Source organism: Nanorana parkeri, unplaced genomic scaffold, assembly GCF_000935625.1.
Source record: "Nanorana parkeri isolate BGI_ZX_2015 unplaced genomic scaffold, ASM93562v1 scaffold959, whole genome shotgun sequence".
NCBI classification, from domain to species: Eukaryota; Metazoa; Chordata; class Amphibia; order Anura; family Dicroglossidae; genus Nanorana; species Nanorana parkeri.
The window spans coordinates 123,493-139,863 of NW_017307227.1; the positions used below are offsets into that span (position 1 = coordinate 123,493).

A 16,371-nucleotide genomic window follows, 5' to 3' on the forward strand; every position below is an offset into this window, starting at 1 on the left:
GGCTCTCCAGCTGTGCTGAAACTACAAATTCCATCATGCTTCTGCCTCTGGGAGTCATGCCTGTGGCTTGCAATGCCTTATGGGATTTTTAGTTTCAGCACAGCTGGAGAGCCAAGGTTGCCTACCCCTGTCTTGGAGCAATACCTGAGACTCCTATTCACAGGTGTAAATGGGGTCTGAATGTGGTATAAACATAAAAAAGTGATTTCTTTCAAACATGTACAGTTATGGTGATAGAAGTAAGGAAGATGCTGCTTGAACTTCTGATCTCAGAGGTGGGCAGCAGAGATCTATTCACGTTTTCTAACCTGCTTGAAGCTAAACTCTGGGCACAAAAACATTCATTTAAATATATTACTCAAAAGCCACAAAGGATATAAATCTACTTTGTGTGTAACCAAATATTTTAAAAATCCAGTTATTACCTTGCCGAGAGCAGAGCTGTAGGAGGGACCCAGCAAGCCCCACCCACTACAGGTTGCCTGCAGAAAGCTACTGGAGGAGGCAGATACAAATACTACCCCTTGACTATAGCAAGACACTGGCTAATGTGCAGCATGCAGCACTGACTACTGGTAACTCTATGCACCATGCATTAGTTGCCTTGGGGCAGATGAAAGCCATGCAACAAGTTTAGCCAAGGTCAAGGGGGGAAACAAGGGAATCATACTTTTCCTTAGTTTCAGAACAAACTGTACACCCGATCACCGTATACACACTTATTCATATATGAATAACTCTCTGTCATGATACAACATATGAATCAGGGTCTCTTCTTAATTAAAACCAAATGAACACTCACATGTCCTGCTCACTGCTGTGCATTTTGGAGTATAAAAACTTTCTTTGTAATATATACATAATAGTGATGCTTCCATTGGTACAATGAGGCAGCAGGACAAGCATTCTTGAATCAGGGTCAGAACTATGCCCTAATGGTGCCATGGGTTGCCACCAGGTGCTATGTGTGCTACTCCATGTGTAAAGCCACCGTTGCAGTACTTTGCAACTACTGAAAAACTGTGCAAGCAGCTACAACAGCGGTTGTACACTTATGAGGTATGGGGGGCCTCAACTCTGGCCCCTGACAGCTCTAAAGGGCCACATACAATATTAAATTAATGACAGCAGTTGGTAAGAAACCTCACATATATTAGAGGAGATGGTCAGAGGTTTTGGAGATGCAATGAGGGAAGACACATTGCAAGAGACAGCCAAAGACTAGGGGCATGCTACATGAGACTGCTAAGAGATAATTGTCATTACAGCTTCTTTACAAATAAATGCTCCCACTACTAACTGCAATGGTCTGTAAAGGGCTGAACAGCAAGTGCAAAAGGGCCACATGTTGGGCACCAGGGAGCTAATGATGGATAGGCCTAGCTACAAGACTATGTAAGACAGCACACAAGTCATAGCCAAACTGACAGGAGAAAGCTGAATAAAGCATACAAGCCTGGACATAGATATGTATTGCCCCAGGTAGCCTGCCTAACTTAAGTCATATTCCTCAATAATACGTGTCTCTTAGCTGATCATAGAAATATGCAATGACCTTGAACTCACACTTGCCTTTCTCATGCTATATTTGCAATACTTGTTTCCTTAACCTATGCTGTTATGCTGACGCTTATGGCAATTAAATAAACACAAGAAAGATTTTACTTCTGTACTAATAAATTATTCATCACCAGCGCCCCATGTAAGCATTTGCTATCTCCTGATATTTATCTGCAAAGTCACAGAGAGAAGGCTGCTGGAGTCAGACATTTTGCTTGTCATCTGACCTCAACTGTGTACTTTCCTGGTACGGTTACAACAACAAAAAACACATATTTATAGCTCTGTACATTTGTTGTTCTAATTATTGCTAGTTTTGTTCCATATTAACAGGAGAGTATATGCATTAGTATCTGTGAAATCCAATAAAGAAAATGTACCTTACTAAATCATTCAATCTCAGCTAAGGCAATATTCTGCCATCCGTCTGACTGCATGGCAACTTTCATTACCCCATTTTGTGATTTCATCAAAATGCAATTAGATCATTTTCAGACAGGACGGAAACCTGAGAGGACAGCCATTCTTAACCATGGTTCCTCCAGAGGTGGCTGCATAGTTCCTGGTCAAACACCAATTGTCAGAGCTAGTGGCATGACACTGACCACCAATGTAAGGGACATTCTTCCCACTGATCACCAATATAAGGGACATTCTTCCCACTGATCACCAATGTAAGGGACATTCTTCCCACTGATCACCAATGTAAGGGACATTCTTCCCACTGATCACCAATGTAAGGAGCATTCTTCCCACTGATCACCAATGTAAGGAACATTCTTCCCCCTGATCACCAATGTAAGGGACATTCTTCCCACTGATCACCAATGTAAGGGACATTCTTCCCACTGATCACCAATATAAGGGACATTCTTCCCACTGATCACCAATGTAAGGGACATTCTTCCCACTGATCACCAATGTAACTAGCATTCTTCCCACTGATCACCAATGTAAGGGATATTCTTCCCACTGATCACCAATGTAAGAGACATTCTTCCCACTGATCACCAATATAAGGGACATTCTTCCCACTGATCACCAATATAAGGGACATTCTTCCCACTGATCACCAATATAAGGGACATTCTTCCCACTGATCACCAATATAAGGGACATTCTTCCCACTGATCACCAATATAAGGGACATTCTTCCCACTGATCACCAATATAAGGGACATTCTTCCCACTGATCACCAATATAAGGGACATTCTTCCCACTGATCACCAATATAAGGGACATTCTTCCCACTGATCACCAATATAAGGGACATTCTTCCCACTGATCACCAATATAAGGGACATTCTTCCCACTGATCACCAATATAAGGGACATTCTTCCCACTGATCACCAATATAAGGGACATTCTTCCCACTGATCACCAATATAAGGGACATTCTTCCCACTGATCACCAATATAAGGGACATTCTTCCCACTGATCACCAATATAAGGGACATTCTTCCCACTGATCACCAATATAAGGGACATTCTTCCCACTGATCACCAATATAAGGGACATTCTTCCCACTGATCACCAATATAAGGGACATTCTTCCCACTGATCACCAATATAAGGGACATTCTTCCCACTGATCACCAATATAAGGGACATTCTTCCCACTGATCACCAATATAAGGGACATTCTTCCCACTGATCACCAATATAAGGGACATTCTTCCCACTGATCACCAATATAAGGGACATTCTTCCCACTGATCACCAATATAAGGGACATTCTTCCCACTGATCACCAATATAAGGGACATTCTTCCCACTGATCACCAATATAAGGGACATTCTTCCCACTGATCACCAATATAAGGGACATTCTTCCCACTGATCACCAATATAAGGGACATTCTTCCCACTGATCACCAATATAAGGGACATTCTTCCCACTGATCACCAATATAAGGGACATTCTTCCCACTGATCACCAATATAAGGGACATTCTTCCCACTGATCACCAATATAAGGGACATTCTTCCCACTGATCACCAATATAAGGGACATTCTTCCCACTGATCACCAATATAAGGGACATTCTTCCCACTGATCACCAATATAAGGGACATTCTTCCCACTGATCACCAATATAAGGGACATTCTTCCCACTGATCACCAATATAAGGGACATTCTTCCCACTGATCACCAATATAAGGGACATTCTTCCCACTGATCACCAATATAAGGGACATTCTTCCCACTGATCACCAATATAAGGGACATTCTTCCCACTGATCACCAATATAAGGGACATTCTTCCCACTGATCACCAATATAAGGGACATTCTTCCCACTGATCACCAATATAAGGGACATTCTTCCCACTGATCACCAATATAAGGGACATTCTTCCCACTGATCACCAATATAAGGGACATTCTTCCCACTGATCACCAATATAAGGGACATTCTTCCCACTGATCACCAATATAAGGGACATTCTTCCCACTGATCACCAATATAAGGGACATTCTTCCCACTGATCACCAATATAAGGGACATTCTTCCCACTGATCACCAATGTAAGGGACATTTTTCCCACTGATCACTAAGGTAAGGAACATTCTTCCTACTGATCACCAATGTAAGGGACATTCTTCCTACTGATCACCAATGTAAGGGACATTCTTCCCACTGATCACCAATGTAAGGGACATTCTTCCCACTAACATTATTCCCGCTCACCACCATAAAGGGGAGGGGGTATTCTTCCTGCTGATCACCAATGTAAGGGACATTATTCTCGCTGACCACAGTAAGCGGGGTATTCTACCCACTGACCCATAATGAACTGGTTTTAGCAGGGTTCCCCAAAAACCAAAATGGTTTGAAGGTTTCCTCTGGGGTAAGAAGGTGGAGAAGGGAGCATGCAGAGAATGAGAAGTTTTCAAAGTTTCTCATTGCAATCTGTGCAGAGCTCAGTGATCACAAGCTAAGTGAATGTATACATAATAAGACCACAAGCCTTGTATCTATGAAGTCATGTGAAATGTGCCAGGGTAAAGGCCCCATGGCTGCCAGCACTCGTCACTATCGATCTATGAAGTTTAGTAGGATACAGAACCCTGGGAAGAATGCCCCGTACATGACATCTACATGGCTTTCCGCTAGACTGAGCATCAGCAGGTCGTGTGATCGTGCCTTCCTCTGGGCACATCCATATGGCAGCCCACAATGGGCACACACCTGGCATTCCCCAGCTCTCACCTTTGCTCTCCTGCTGCTTGGCCTCCGGCTTTTTCTTCTTGCGCCCCCTTAGCCAGCTCAGTGCCCGCCGCAGAGTGCCACTTTTGTGCTTCTTCTTCTTGGGCTCCAAGGCTCCCGAGTCTGGCACCGGGGGCAAAGGGTCATGGTCGGCGGGGAGGGCGGTTTGGGCAGACATGGCTCACTGGGCGGGGGGCATGGTGGCACTACCAGGCTACTTCATCTGCTACACAACGCGGGCGGCTCCTCTCCTGTGTTATCCTCCACGTGTCCCGGGCTGCGCCCTCATAGCCCTTGCACGATGGCACGACGTGTCTCCGGTGCCCCCCCCACTGTCCCGGGCTCTCTCTCCGGGACTCTCCCCGCCGTGTCTCTCCGGACTCCTCCTCCCACCCGCTTCCGCATTCCAGCCCCGGAGGCGGGGCTCGGCACACCTGGGACACCGGGGACATCAGGCTGGGACAGGAGTGACACGAGCCAGGGAGAGCCATCGCTGCCTTTACCCCCCACCTCCCAGGACTGTCATCTGCCACCAGCACAGGTGACACTCAGGGGACATCTCTTGAAGACAGCTGGTGATGATACAGCAAGGATCAGCATTTACACACATGCATGCATCATCCACTCCTATTTTCATAACGATCTTTATTACAGATCAACAGCCAATGGCGATCCCGGCTGAGAAGGGTTAAAATCTGGGCATGGTGCTGAAGTTTATTAACCCATTGTGTGTCCATGCGCCTCCCTCTGTAAACACGATCCGTTGTCATAACATTGGGCTTGTCCTAAAAACGCTTCCAGCTACATCAGAGCCAGCCAGAAGAATAGTGCTATTGTCAGGAGGAGAGAGAGACAGAGAGAGAGAGAGAGAGAGAGGGTGGTCACATAAATACACAGCCAGGTCACATACACACACAAACTTCCATTACATGGCTGCTTGAACGTTAGGGTTCTTCAAGTGTTGACTTTACACACCAAAGAGATTAGAAAACATTTGTTTCAATTGTCTAATCATGGCCTTACACCAGGAGAATTTCGTTCGAAAACATTTGTTTTTGAAACCTTAGTTTGAGTTTCGAATGATCGGTCATTGTTTTAGAAAATTGGAAGGAGCGGGATGGAAAATGAACAAATTAAATTCTGTGTGCCAGACACCAAGGAACCTTGTTCAATATGTCAGGGATTTCAATCAAGTAGCCAGTCTGAGCTTTCAAAATAAATTATGGCAAGATTGAATGCTCTCTCAAACGATGTTCTTGTTCAAACAAAGTTCTATCAGCATATGGACAGTTTTGATGAATTGCTCAGTAACATTAATGCTTCACAAGGTACATGATTTGTAAGGTTAAAATAAAGTGATGGTAAACTCGGGTTAAATCCTAAAAATACATTCAAGTACCCAACTATTAACAAAACTGTATCTTATTTGTGTATCACTCCGCTGTAGATCCCAAAATCATCTCTGGATTGCTGCTGACATTGTCCTTCCTTCTGGAGGGGGGCTACTTTTGTTCCCCATGGTCACTGTGTGTGTTGTAAAGTAGCCACCGCTCAAAACTTGCTCCTGTGATAGAATACAATCTCAATACAAATGAGTAAACTAAATGTGAGATTGTAGTCCATCACGGGAGTGAGCTTGGAGTGGTGACTACTTTGCAACACACACAGGGACCATGGGGAACAAAAGTAGCCACCCTCCAGAAGGAAGGACGGTGTCAGCACCAATTCAGAGATGATTTGAGGATCTACAGCCGAGTGATACACAAATAAGATACATTATTATTAATAGTTAGGGTACTTGAATGTGTTTTTAAGATTTAACTCCTGAGTTTAGGGTCACGTTAAAAATAAATAGATGTCACCAGCACACCAACCAAATTGCAGTCCAAAGAGTACGTTTAATGGAACGTCATGTCACAAAAACTAGCGACAAGGTATCTATGTTTTTTCCAGGGTCACGTTAAGACATGAGTCCATCCAGTTCATCCTAAGAGTTTCCTGTACCCCTGTAAATTGTGTTCGCTGATGAAGACATCTAACAGTGTTTTAAATGTATCTACATTTTCGTCTTTCATCTGATATCACTACCTGAGGAAGAAAGTTCTGTACTTTCACTGATACTGTACTTTGCGCTGCAACCTCTTTTCATCCAATCTCAGGTGGTGGCCACATCTCTTTCTCAGGAATCTTAAACAGTTTATTACCTATACTACCGCCAGCAGATAACCTCAACATTGCAAACGTATCCCCTCTTTTGCACCTCTTGAGAATATGTGTAATTTCTGTAGTTGTTCTTTATAACTTCTAAAATCACCATCTGGCTTCCGTAAAGCAGAATTTTAAGCATTTACAAAACACACAGACCAGGCTCCGTTTTCTGAATGGTCAGGAGGAGACGGGGGTGGAGATGTGACCATAGCGCTGAGGTCTGCAGTACTTGCATCCAAGTGGGCACAGAGGTACAGCAGGAGCTCTACTTCCACCCGCATGTAAACAAGATTTGTGGGATTTCATAGAAGTCACCATGGGAGTAATCAGAGTCTTCAACTACTATAACACATGTAACTTTATAGTCCCCAAAGTTCAGCATTTATCCCCCTTGGACTCTAGAAATTAGATTTCTGCACCCAGCTTCCCAGGTCTATGCATTTATTATAAAGAGTTCTGACTATTCCTTTTGGAGTTATAAAGTAGACCTAAACCCAGTCTACATCTAATAAAAGCTTGAACATGTTAAAGCCCAATTTCAGGCTTTTTGTGGGTTAATTGACAATGGGTGTCATTCAGCCCGAAAAAGGATAGGCAGTGGACCACGGAGGAGGATATGCGGGGCAGCACTTGATTGTGGAGAGAGTGACTACTTCCTGGCAAAGTTAGTTTTTTTTTCTCGTGTATACAGCAGCAGAGCATTAAAACTGAAAAGAAACTGGAAATAACCTTAAGGCCTGGTTCACACCTGTGCGTTCTATAAACATAAACGTGCACAACCGCAAAGCAAGCTTGCGGTGCCATTAATTTCTAATGGCACCAAAAACGCGGCCGGCAACTCGCACAGTTTTCCCCCACGTTTCCACACATGCAAACGCACACAAACGGCAGGAAGAAACACGTCCCGAGCAGCACACAAAATAATGCGGGGGCCCTTTTGGCACGTTTGCCGTACGGATATGACCCCATTGAAATCAATGGGGCCACACAGCGTCCAAGCGCGCACAAACGCGCTTGCACGCCGGTGTGAACCAGGCCTTAATGTCTAATCAAAAATTGTTTTCAATCTTCTAAATATGCACTTGTCATTAAAATAATCCCTGGTGATCCTGCCATGAACATCTTCGTTCACACACCTCCTGATAAGTGGTAGCAACTGAAAGGTCCACCATTGTGAAAGAGCTGGTAAAGAGCAATCATTTGCAGCAAGTGTACAGGAAGTGGCTGAAATACATCAGCAACACTGAGATACAAAGAAAGGTGAAAACAATATTTTATGACAAAAACATGGCAATTGTCTGATCCACGGTGCTTTAGCTAACAAAATGTCCTCTGTTTGGGGTTTAGATCCTTTAATTTTTTCAAGGAGGAGCAAGAATTTGTAGTTCTTATAGTGATTTTTAGCGTTTTTTTCGGATCACCTGTGGGTAACTGTGGGCATAGGGTTCTGTTTATGGAGGTTTTTCTATTCTTTAATTTTTCTATAGGTTGAACTCGATAGACTTTTCTCTCTTTTGTTTTTTTTAAACCTGACTAACTATGTAACTCCAGTAAATCTGGCCTTAAAGAAGTATATATAGAGTAGAAGTATAAAATATGAGGCCACCTAACTGTCCTTACCTCCTCAATGTGCAAGGAAAAATAGAAATCAGCATATTCAGCTCATTTTCTTTCCAGGTCTTTGGATGTTAGGTTAGGGATCATTTTCACTTCATACCCAGGAAGATAATCTTCAGATTAGGCCTAATAAGCAATGCTCAGCATTGTATGGTTGGTTGGAGAAGTGTTGTATACTATGTATTTTATTTGTATTTTTTAAGGAGCTTCCCTGTGTAAAAAAAAAGGAGTAAGTAATGTTTGATCTCAGAGCTAAGCTGATTTTTGTGACGCTCGTCATAGCTCGGAATTTGAACAGCACGGTTGGAACGTCTCTCTAATGCGGGGGAACTCACAGGGGGCAGCTGCCACGCTGCTGTGCTACAAACGAGAGCTGGCACAGAGAGTCCCCTTCGTGGCATACAAGAGTGCACAGTCACTCAGAGTAAGTCGTTGTAATTGACATGACATCACCATCCCATATAAACAATCATTCTTTCCCTCAGCGGCCTGTTTCTGTAAACATAAAAAAGCAGGATTATTATGGACCATTCATCTATTATTTCTCCCAGGCCATATGGAACCATGCCTCCAGCGCTGCTCTATAATTAAAACATTTTGCATATTTTATGGTTATAGTCATACATTCATTGCATGACTATTTGCAAAGTGCGAGGATGACTTTGGGTTTAAAAAAAAAAATTAAGCAAATGTTTTACAAAGGATGATGATGTCCAATGATGAGCAAATTACTGCAGAATGCAGGGCCACACCACTAGATTTAACAGCTGGGGAAAACTTACAATCTGTGTATAGCCACAACTTTTTAGTTTTGGATAAAGTAGGGAATGATTGAAACCCCGTCAGTTTTTTTCCCTGGAGACATATCAGGAAGTAAGATAAAATGTCTACAAAGTGAGGTGAATTCCATTCTTAAGGTGCCCATACACCTTACAATTATCTGCAGATTTTCTGTGGTCAGATGGAAAAAGTGTAACAGATTGGACCAGGTGGAGATTCCTCCATCCACATAGTTTAGTGTAAATGGAGGAATCTGTTGCACCTTTTCCATCTGACCACAGAAAATCTGCAGATAATTGTAAGGTGTATGGCCAGCTTTAGATGGCTATCATTGAAGCAGGTGTCCCCATTAAAAGATCTCCCTTTACTTCCTATTCTGGTGACAGTGGCAATCAGGAATAATGGGAAGAGTGAATCTCCCCACCAGGAACATGGTGAAGGGGGCTTTTGTGCCTCCCAAATGTTGGTGCTTTTGTTATTTGACATTAGTAAACATCTGAGGTCTTACTTGTTTGTGTGCTGGCCATGTGACAGATATATTTCTATTCTATTTATTACAGGTATTTATATAGCACCAACAATTGACGTAGTGCTTTACATACTGTACATTCACATCAGTCCTTACCCTCATGGAGCTTGCAGTCTAAGATCACTATCACACATGAATACATACATGGTCGATTTAGACAGGAGCCAATTAACCTTCCAGCATGTCTTTGGAGTGTGGGAGGAAACCGGAGTAACCAGAGGAAGCCCACACAAGCACAGGGAGAACATGCAAACTCCTTGCAGCTAGTGACCTGACCGGGATTTGAACCAGGGATCCCCAGTGCTGCAAGGCAGAGGTATTAACTACTAAGTGGTAACCCTTTCCGCTGTGTCCAAAACTAAAAAAGAAAAGTTGAGACTATTCATACACTTTGAAGTAAACCTATGGTAAAGAAGTAAGATGATTGCTACTGTTGACCTCTTCTGAAAATACTAGTTCCTTGGCTGTCATGCAGATCCTTTGCTTTAGTATTTTATAAGTATCTGACTTTAAACTAGTATGCAGATTAGGATTTCTGGTTTCACCATGACCATTCCACTCTACCATACACAGCTATTGAGAAAAAATACATATATATTAACGGCAATGCATATAGTGATTTAGTATCATTATTGTATCATTATTGTAAAAAAGAAAATAAGCTGCAAGGCATACTCCATAGCCAAATTAAAAAACTTAAAATGTTCATTCTTGCTGAGGGTAACATATACACCTATTATTCTCCACTTGGTTTTCCTATAAAACGAAGTCTTCTCCCGATACCGCAAATCCCAGCTGACCCATCTGATTAATGCAGCTAGAGCTTGCATACCACTTTGCTGGAAGAGTCCAGAACCTCCGTCTGTGAAACTATGGCTCAAAAAGGTGGAGGAGATCAGAGTGATGGAGGAGCGTACCGCTACTCTCCATCATACTGATGCTAAATTTAGGAAGGCCTGGTTCTACTGGTTAGAATTCATCTATTCCTCTGAATACAATACCATGATGGTCTCCTGAAGAGCCTCTTTCCACTGAGGAGAGGGGTGGCTCCTCTCTCTCGCTGGACCATACCACATTCCGTGCTCCTCTGTATGTTTATATTTCTGTCTTTCCTCTACCATTCCTGAGCTTGGTCCGTGTGCCCATTTATACAACCCATATGTTTCGGTTCCTATTACGTTGTCTCGTCTGCTCGTCCACAGTCTAGGGTTAGGCTGCTATTTGAGGAGTAAGGATCTACTCTGGTATAATGCGCACCATCAAACTTTAGTCCCAACTTTCAGAGCTGTCCATACTACCTAGCAGTGGCAGGTGATTACACACCACCCCTGGGCGTTCTAGCTCTGTATCATCGAGATCGCACTGTTGCGATACTAATGCGCACCATCAGACTTTAGTCCCAACTTTCAGAGCTGTCCTTAGCCGGATTCTCCATACTACCTAGCAGTGGCAGGTGATTACACACCACCCCTGGGCGTTCTAGCTCTGTATCATCGAGATCGCACTGTTGCGATATACGTTATGTCCACTGGGTGAGACGGGGTTCTACCACAATAGTCCCCCATCACCCCCCACCCAATCTGCACTTTGTATATTGTCTGCATTTATGCAGACAATGCATCTATGCATCTATGTGTGCATTTTGTATTTGTTTGTCTATATGCTGCTACCAGACTCTCTGCCTTCTGTGAGCATACGACACTCAGTATTTATAGGGTTTTTTTTTTTGTCTTCTGTCTCCTTTTTGTGGGCTGGCTAGTCCCAACCCAGGTCTAGTATCTGTAGTAGATGCATAACTGATGCCTTTCTGTGTCTAGTGTGAATTTATGTCTTGAAAACTATAAAATAAAGAATTAAAAAAAAGAAAACTAGGTCTTCTGATAAGAATTCAGTGGACAGGACATAATCTAAATTGTTTTAAAAAACTTTTCCACCTGACCTTTGCAGGCAATGATTGCAACATTCCTGACAAACAATTCCTGATAATTATCAGTATAGTTAACTGCTGTTAACATGGGGTAATCTCTATCAGCTATAGCTTGCTAGATCAGGTTTCAAGGATGGAGGATCTGTTTTTAAAAATGCTTGTTTCAATAAGTTAGACAATGCTTGTATTGGTTCACATACCAGTCTGACAACATGCCCTTGAACCCGTGATAGATGGGACATACCATCATGTAGAAATGTGACAGAATATGGATTTAATTGTGTGCCCTCTGTCACACACAAAGTGGAACTAAGCTATATAGGAGAACAAAAGAGAGTTATGTAAGGCAGGTTATACATAACAGATCTTACACGTGATCAAACAAAGTCAAGCAAGGTTCGCAACCTCTACAAAATGTATAAAAACCTGATTGATTGTTAAAGTGAGTAGTCAGTCTAACCAATTTTAACATATATGTGCAGCCAAACATGTTTTTACTGCTATCTGAGGCTTCATTAGAGAGGTGACAATGGTTTCTCAGAGAGGTAGTGAGGAGAACTCTTCAACAGCAGCACAAACAGGAGTATTTGATACAATTTTCCATTTTATTTTTGAGTTTTTTTCCTTTACTAGTGCTTATCCATATTAGCATACTAGTGATAGATCTTCCCCACTAACTCATCCTACAGGACCAGCAAATAGCTTAAAAGTAAGAGAGTAAAGGACCCTTGGTACTCTAGTTAAAAGTTTCAGACCGAGGGTGACCATGCTGTCATGGATATACAGCAGGCAAGAAAAATGACAGTAAATATTTGATACAATTTTTCTGGTGCCTTCCTGGTAGCATACTAGTGATAAATAATTAGCTCACAGGGTGAATTGAATGTGAAATGGTTTACTAAACAAAAGAAATTGTAGCTTGGATGATCCTTCTGAACTCAACCGTCAATAAGGCGCCTGGATCGACTCTGTATTGACTCAGAAATGTGTGGTGTAAAGACCAACTGCTCACTTTGCAAATCATATCTAGGGACACTCTGCCTCCAGAGAAGACAGTCTGTTTGTTGATCTGAAGATAATCAAAAAACCAAGAAAGGGCGCAAAAACCACTGGCTAGCTAAAGGAGTTATAATGGAGACTAAAGGTGGTGGCACTTACGCGTGATTCCCAGGATCTGGAGAGGGACGGCCGGTGTGGAGGATCGGAGCACTCGTAGTGTGGGTCCGACTGTAGCTGGTATGCTGATCCGAGAGGTACGTGGATGTACCTCTCGGATCAGCGTACCAGCTACAGTCAGACCCACACCACGAGGTGTCCGAGAGGTACGTGGATGTACCTCTCGGATCAGCATACCAGCTACAGTCGGACCCACACTACGAGTGCTCCGATCCTCCACACCGGCCGTCCCTCTCCAGATCCTGGGAATCACGCGTAAGTGCCACCACCTTTAGTCTCCATTATAACTCCTTTAGCTAGCCAGTGGTTTTTGCGCCCTTTCTTGTTTTTTTGATTATTTTCATTCACCGGTTCTCCTCCTGTTTCCCAGGGCTGCATACATGTCTCCAAGCTAACTTTTTTCCCATCCGAGAGCGCTGTTTATATGTTTTTTCTGTTGTTGATCTGAAGGAAGCCCTTGCACTGTGCCCTTAAAGGGTTTCTAAACCCTCAGCTTTGTTTGCATATATCTACTGCTAACGAGCAGTAGATATATGCAAAAAGTAAAAAAAAAAAGAAAAACCCGCTTTAACAGTGGTTTAAACTCACCTGTGTCTCGGGCAGCCGCAACGGATCTTGGGGCGCGTGCATGCGCAGTTCACATTTTCGGCCGGGACAAGAGGAGGGACGCAGGGTAAGTCTATGGACGCGTGCACCCGCATGAAGACACCGTGGGAGAGGAAGTGCCAGCAAGCCGAAGGAGTCAGCGCTTGATCGGACACCCACCGCATCGCTGAAGGGACACATAAAAGGACAAGAAAGAAGAAGAACATCAGATTAAGAGACATCATTTAAGGTAAGTGCTTTAATTAACGTTGGGGGGAGGGGGAAAAAAAAGTTGCCTTTAATGTCACTTTAAGTAAGGCTTTCAAGACATCAAGTTTTCGTAAGCTTTTGAATTAGGAGTCCTTTGGGAATGTGAGTAATCACGTGTCAGATGGAATAATTATGCCACCTCAGGGGCAAAGTGTTGCAATGGTCGCAGCTCCACTTTATCTGAAAATAAGCAGATGCATAGTTCTAATGAGCCTGGGGCCTGAAGTTCAGATACTCTTCTTTCCAAAGTTATGGCTACTAGGACCACTGGTGATGTTTCACCGTGAGCATTCCTCTGTTGGAGCAAACAGGTTCTTTAGACAACACAGCTAGGACTAACATCAGATTCCATTGAGGAAAAGGATTCTTTGTTTGAAGGCTGTTTTTTAGAACCTTGAGGAATTGATCCACCAAGAGCTCAGTATGCTCACCTCAGCAGGGCTAGCAGGCCATCTGAGTTTTAAGAAAGCTCAGACCCAAAGCCAAACCTGTTGAGACACAGATGGAGGTCAAAGTCTTGGCCAACTGCAAAGGCCACAAACTTGTCCCAGATTCTCCAGCTAGTGTTGTTAGTAGATGCTTTCTGTAAATGTAATGGTGTTGTGATTACTGCTGAAGAGTAATGGACCTAGAGACTGGGTAGGAGATCGTCCTTGAAACCTACCACAAGAGCATGCTGCGCATCCCGTTAAAATGAATCTTACACCAGTTTTGTTTGGAAGAAGGATTGGGAGCCCACGATTACAGCGACAGAGCCCTCTTGGCAGTTAGAGCATGAACCATTGCCATGTCTGTGTAGTCACCAGTGCAGCCTAGGCATTCCCATAACCATTTATAGGACTGAACGTTTTGGATGTTCACATATAGCTTGCTTCAGCCAACAGGTTAAAGACATAGAGGGGGATTTATCAAAACTGGAGCAGACAAAATCATGAGCAGCTGTGAATGACAACAAATTAGCAAATTAACTGAACAAACTGAAGAGGGAAGCTGATTGGTTGCCATGGGAAACTGCTCAAGATTCCGTCTGCCCTAGTTTTGATAAATTCCCCCCATAATGTGTAATGTGATATTGGAAAAAAACAATACTAACATGCAGTAACACATAGCAACCTATGCATTGTTTTTTCATCAGTCAGTATAATGGAACATGATTGCTTATTAGTTGCTGTGGCTTTCTGCACTTTGTACTGTACTTGTCCTATTAAATAAACCCATTAATGGCTGTTGCTGATGGATCACTCAGTCTATTGTAAGTAGTAGTGGATGATAGATCACATCCCTTGTTTGTGTTCACCCTTTAATTGCCAACAATCATCAGTTGATAGTGGAAACAGTCTAGATACTGTATGTCAGAGGACTACAGGTTTATCACAGCAGTATGGTAGAATAAATGGAGAAAAAAAAACAGCCTAATGGAAAGAAAAATAAGACCAGGTTAGGAGATGAGAGCTAACATTTGATTTACTGCTGGGAATGGACAACACCATGATTTTGTTTGGTCCTTGAGCATAGCCCCATAATGCTTTAGTTCAGTCAATAAAGTTTACACAGAGGACTCAAAGTGCATTCTCTAAGGTCTGTGGTATTTCCCATGGTGCAAGGGTTAAACATGCTGAATGAGCCAGAATGCACCATCCAAGATAAAGATGGAAGATCTCTAGAGGGTGATGCTGAGCATGTTATTGATTGCTGGAGTAGTGAAATGAGAGCTCTTATCCACCATTATAGATGCGGTAATTGTTATAAGTGCTCAGGGTTGGGCAGAAACAAACGTGTATATATCTTTTTATGAATATAATCTTTATACTCTAAGTAAACTAATAAAATATATACTGTATAAGTATATTTCAGTACCTGAATAACTTTGCATGAACTGTCCCAAATGTATTTCCATGTTGTTATACCACATCTCAGTGACACACTATCATTTCATCACAGACCTCCTTGTTATATGCTGCCATAGCAACATCATAAAGGGCAAAAGGGGAATTAGCTACAGGCCTCCCATTAAATCCCAATTCAATCATTAAATCAGTATATAAATATCAAATATCCTCAACTCACTTTCTTGATGCCTTAAGTCAAAGAAAATGCACAAAATATAATTGTTTATACAGTAACAGATGGGAAGTTACCAGCACACCATTGCTGTTATTTTGAGAAAGATACAAGGGCGTGCTAGTGACTTCCTTTCAGCTTCTGGTTCATAAGGACTATAAAAGAGGAAAACCTCTCTTAGCACCATAGTACTCTTTATGTGAAAGGTCCAGTTTAAAGTGAACCTGTGAATTTCCCACACAGGCCAAAGTAATAGGTTCAGTATAACTTGACCCTCCCATTGGTTCATGATTACCTTCCTTTTGCTCCCCTGCCACTCAATTCAGCTCCTGGAAGCCAAAGAAGCCCTTGTGTAAGCTTTGAGTTGACAGCTTCCAATACTGAACAGAACAGGGAGGGCATAGGACAGGTAAATTTATGGTGGGAAGGGGGGGGGGGGGGG

At 42.7% G+C, this 16,371-nt stretch overlaps 1 protein-coding gene across 1 annotated transcript in view; it reads right to left on the reverse strand.

Moving 5' to 3' along the window:
• Nucleotides 1-16,371, reverse strand: part of KIAA1522 (KIAA1522 ortholog) — a 62,737-nt gene that overhangs the window by 41,479 nt on the left and 4,887 nt on the right. Inside the window, exons 2-3 of the mRNA XM_018566556.1 lie at nt 10,828-10,829; nt 4,780-4,993 (exon numbers count right to left, since the gene is read on the reverse strand). Of these exons, the coding sequence (XP_018422058.1) occupies nt 4,780-4,954 (175 nt within the window). The 5' untranslated portion in view covers nt 4,955-4,993; nt 10,828-10,829. The remainder of the gene's footprint in view (nt 1-4,779; nt 4,994-10,827; nt 10,830-16,371) is intronic.